General features: G+C 32.7%; 1 protein-coding gene and 1 non-coding gene across 2 annotated transcripts; both read right to left on the bottom strand.

Annotated features, from left to right (window-relative positions):
• Positions 1–5,161, bottom strand: LOC124539466 (chymotrypsin-1-like). Its single transcript, XM_047116863.1, has 6 exons — positions 5,010–5,161; positions 4,097–4,283; positions 2,059–2,305; positions 1,317–1,463; positions 834–932; positions 1–200 (listed from the first exon to the last, which is right to left on the bottom strand). The coding sequence occupies exons 1-6, from the start codon at positions 5,104–5,106 to the stop codon at positions 102–104; spliced, it is 876 nt and encodes a 291-aa protein (XP_046972819.1). The 5' UTR covers positions 5,107–5,161; the 3' UTR covers positions 1–101.
• On the bottom strand, positions 4,465–4,548 carry Trnal-cag. The gene has a single exon. It is a non-coding gene; the product is annotated as a tRNA-Leu (tRNA).

Here is a 5,161-nt window from a genome sequence, read left to right on the forward strand (position 1 = left end):
AAATATTATTTAGTTTTTCAATAAAGAGATCACTCTCAAAAGACAAATCCTATGCCTCTGACAGTAGAATGTTTTTGACGTTGTTATCGCTAAATTTAGATTCAGTGTCTGTTTGTTTTTCTCCTATTTTGAAGGAACAATATGTGCTCCTCATCGTCATCAAGTAGTGTCTTCTCTATCCAACTCATGAAGGCTTCCACCTAGAAATGAAAAAGATGCAATACATATTAACTTAAGAATCTTGGAATTTAGACGATTGTGAATATTTGCAGAATATATGGCAATTCGAAAATGAAATATTTATAAATTGAAATATTTTATAAGTAGAAATAATTCAAATAATATCATTGTGCTAACGGCTTACTTGATCGTAAGCGATATTTGTCTATCATGAATACTGGCACTGTAAGAAGTGCAGTCAGAGTAAGAAAACCTTCGTCAGTTTTCAAATTCATTCCTTTATCAAGTCTTAAACTTAGTACCTTTCGAATCTAAACATCAAATCATCGCGACACAATATGTCATTCTCGACCGGTAAAGCAGATTATACTGAGCACACGAAAATAGATCTTAAGGGGACAAACATTTTCTTACCCCGACTGTACAGATCATTTCTTACAAGCAATGCCATTGCGCCACCAATCATGACTCTTGGATGTTATGTCTCATTTGCCTGTATTTTTACTGGTTCATCTTCAAATCTGAGCACAGCAATATAATGTCACTTGATTAGAACTCTACAACACGATAATTAAAAGCTTATAATCATACAACCCTAAAACGGGAGTGTGCTGCGGGCGAGAATAAATTTAAAATAATTTAGATTGTCTTACTTTTGTATACACGTCCGGTTTTCCTCTAGCACATGGGATACCCCACGATACAACTCCAACCTGACGACCTTCTCTCACCAGAGGTCCACCTGAGTCACCCTGGAAGACAAATTAAAGAGTGTTGAAATTAGAATTGCTTGGAGAGGTATCCAAACATATGGGGATCATGGCCAATTTTCCAAGCCATAATATTTTTCCAAGAAGTTTTTTTTTTACTATGTATCTTTAGAAGACCGTGTAAAATCTTTGGTGTACCTGAACTTCTTTGGTCAAATTTCTTTGCAATCTTAAATCATAAGAGTAATAAAAGACTAGAGAACACACTTGTGTTTGGGCGTATATTTGTGTTCTGTAATGTGTCTGATACAAGTTGGCTCGTCTATATTGGATATCTTAGTACTCTAGGTACTGGCCATATGCATCTATCAATAAGTCATGAAAATAAAATATTAAGAATATAATTTATAAATTGTATGTATTCACATGGCAAGCCCCTTCTCCAGCCTTTGTCATCGCACAGATCTGAGATTCAAAGACCGCATTGACACTTTTGTGCGCTTCCTTGCAATCTTCGTAGCTGACGGCTTTCAGTTCCAGCTGCATCAAGTCATTGGGCAGGTGACCTGGATACTGTAAACGATAGTATTCACCTTGGTTACTATTTTCAATAAATAAATAAATAATATAAATAAATAAATATGAGACAACATCACATACATTACTCTGATCCCAATATAAGTAGCTGAAGCACTTGTGTTATGGAAATCAGAAGTAACGACGGTACCACAAACACCCAGACCCAAGACAACATAGAAAACTAATGGTAATCTACATCGACTCGGCCAGGAATCAAACCCGGGACCTCAGAGTGGCGTACCCATGAAAACCGGTGTACACACCACTCGACCATGGAGGTCGTCAATAATATATAAATAAACTATTCATTTTGACTAAGAATAATTGGAATGGAATTTATGTCGTTTTTCTAATGGAATCTAAACATGTAATGTCTATTATTTTGAAATATTTTTATCACTACGAATACATAGCCTTTTAAATCATTAGTGCTACCTATCCTAGTCTTTGAAATGGGTCTCCAAAAGAATATTTGTGTTTAATACAAAATCGCCTTCCAAAATTGAATAGCAATAACATTGATTTAAACAATTGCTGCTATTTTAATAACTACATTTAATTTGTGATAATGTTATACTTCAGTACTTACAGAAGTAGCTCCCCACCCCGTAAGAAGTAAATCTTCCCCCTTTTCCACGGGTTCATCATTCAACTCAATCGCTTCGACTGCACTATTGAACTGTACCTCTTCCTCCGTAAAAACAATGGCTATATCATTTTTAATTATGTCGTCATCGTAATCCTCATGTTGTACAACTTTGCGGATTGCATACGCTGTACCACCACTGCGGAGCTGATTGGTTCCAACTATTGCTTTGAAGTATTGAGGTTTTAATCTGGAATGAATTTCGTATGATGGTTTCTGTGAATTTTGCGTCAATCACGTGAAAACTACAGTTGATATAACAAACTACTAGTTGCTCACAAAGTTTAAATATAGAGCACAGTATTTACCTATTTTTTAAAGTGGCTAAGGTAAATATAAGACAGATAAAGATATATGTTTATTAAAAAACTTTTTTGATGCGTCAATCACAAGATAACTAACAAAATAATAATATAGGACAATAGTGTTGTATGCTTATTTAATCTGAAAAAAATATCTTTCATATTACTAAAGTTATTAATTTCGGGATATTTACGATGTTTTTTATTTTTATTTGGTGGAACTCGATATTTCGACATTGTATACGAATGTCTTGTTCACGAGACTCTTAACTTTAAACTCTTAAATATCTTTTAGAGTTTAAATTAAGCTACAGCGAACTTGAAAAAAAGTTAGTTAAAAGTTATGTGATGATACTATTAATTTAATTTTACTTGAACTCAGTTTAAATTCATCTAATTTAAATTTCATTAACATAATATGAGCGCATAAATATAGTTAATATAGGTATGTATTAGTTATAATGAAGTATAATTAATTTTTAAAATATGCACATATTTAATTTTCTTTATAATTTCATTAAGTAATTGGAGAGTAATGTTTGTCTATCTGGTACGCTTGACGGTTAAATCTGCTGAACCAAATTTGATGAAATTTTCGATGAGGCAAGCTTGAACCCCAAACGACCGAAACGAGAGACAACTGCTGTTATATAACTTAAATTATAAACATAAATTTCTCTGAGTCTCATGTTCTTAATTCTTCTTTAACGAAATCGACGTTTTTTCTATATAACATCTGTATATGACAGTTTTTAAACCTTGTTTTAAAAATGAGTGCGTATAACGAGTAAGTCGAGATGGCCCAGTGGTTAGAACGCGTGCATCTAAACCGATGATTGCGGGTTCAAACCCAGGCAAGCACCGCTGATTCATGTGCTTAATTTGTCTTCATAACTCATCTCGTGCTCAGCGGTGAAGGAAAGCATCGTGAGGAAACCTGCATGTGACAAATTTCATAGAAATTCTGCCACATGTGTATTCCACCAACCGGCATTGGAACAGCGTGGTGGAATATGTTCCAAAGCTTCTCCTTAAAGGGAGAGGAGGGGGAGGATTACACAGATTTTCATGCGATATTTTTTTTATAACTTAACTATCTTGACTTTAATTATACATATAATAAAATTGGAGTGTCCTTTTTTTAATATTAATATAACCGCATTATATTAAATGCATATGTATGTGTAAACGGTACATTAAAAAAAAATTACAATTTTTGTGTATCTCTGATACGGCTGGACCGATTTTGACCGGCCTTTGGCAGTAAGCTGATGTAATAACAATGATATTCTAATAAACAGATATGTTCTATCCATACTAAACAACAGAAAAAAGTGTGCCGCGCCGGGGACCGTTTATTTTAGTTTATTTTTACATTTCGTTAAAAGTAAAAAGGATAGCTTGATAAAAACAATAAGTAAAAGGGATAACTAGATGTTTTAATTACGCAAATCGTATTACTACGTAATTATGACGTATAATAACGTATTACTACGTAAAACGACTAAAGGTAAACGTCTCAATTAGGACGGTTTCTAGTCTTCACTTTTAACGCGTTAATAACATATCTATTTATTACAACATCATTGAAGCTGATGTAATTAGGAGTAACTTAGGCTACAACAAGATATTTTTTAAATTTGGTAAATTCAATATCTTATCATATCTACATTAATTACCTATCAACGCAATGAGCGGCGGTTAGAATCACTCTCGGCGTGATTAAGGATGCCCCACAGAAATGTCTCACACCGTATATACGAAGAGACACCTGGTAAGGCACGGAGCCGTTGGGTGCTTTCGTACCCCCCACTATCCTCTCCCAATCTTCACGAGCATCTTCTGAGGAGTACAGCTCAGGAGTGACTAAAAATAAAAAAAATTAAGAATTATCATTACACTTTCAATAAAATTAAATATAATGTTTAAATTGACTATTTAGCTTACATAATTTATTGTTATATAAATCAGTTAATAATTATAAATTTTTATTTTATTTTTTTTAGTAAATATAAAAAATAAAATGGAAATAAATGTAAAAAGAATTTGTCAGAAGTGGGATTCGAACCCACGCCCACAGAAGTGGACTGCGACCTGAACGCAGCGCCTTAGACCGCTCGGCCATCCTGACATACCATATGATGTCGAAATTGAGATTCATATTAACATGTCAGCCAATTATGCAGTTATTACGTAATTAAATCTCATATCTTCAGGACCTTGTCACAGTTACGTCAAATTAAACTACAATACAAAAGAAAAGACATGATTACTAAAATTATTTTTGAGATCGTTCTAAATATAAACGTAGTGAGGACGTATTTAATTAAAAATAAAAAAAAACCGTCGTTAAGTTAGTAGACAAGAATAAATTATTAAAATAATGTTTTAAATCTAGTGTGATGTATAAATGAGGTTATAATATTATTAAAACAGCGATACGATCCTTTTGAACAAAATTGTTTATTGTTTATATGAATTCAGAATAGATTAATAATATATTGGTGTTGCCATTGAACAGAAAATAACATTTGTTTAGTGTTTGTTTAGGAAAAAATAGCAAAAATTATAATTTATTAAATTATACTTTACCGTATATAGGAAATATTCCTACAAGTATGACACAAACCACTACTCTGAACATTTTAAAAAGACTCTGTATTTTAAAAAAAATAAGACTTTTATACATGTTCAGTAACGAAAAGAATTCATGTGTTAATTTACTGAATATTCTCTTCAAAACG

The sequence above is a fragment of the Vanessa cardui genome, chromosome 22 (assembly GCF_905220365.1).
Source record: "Vanessa cardui chromosome 22, ilVanCard2.1, whole genome shotgun sequence".
Lineage (NCBI taxonomy): Eukaryota > Metazoa > Arthropoda > Insecta > Lepidoptera > Nymphalidae > Vanessa > Vanessa cardui.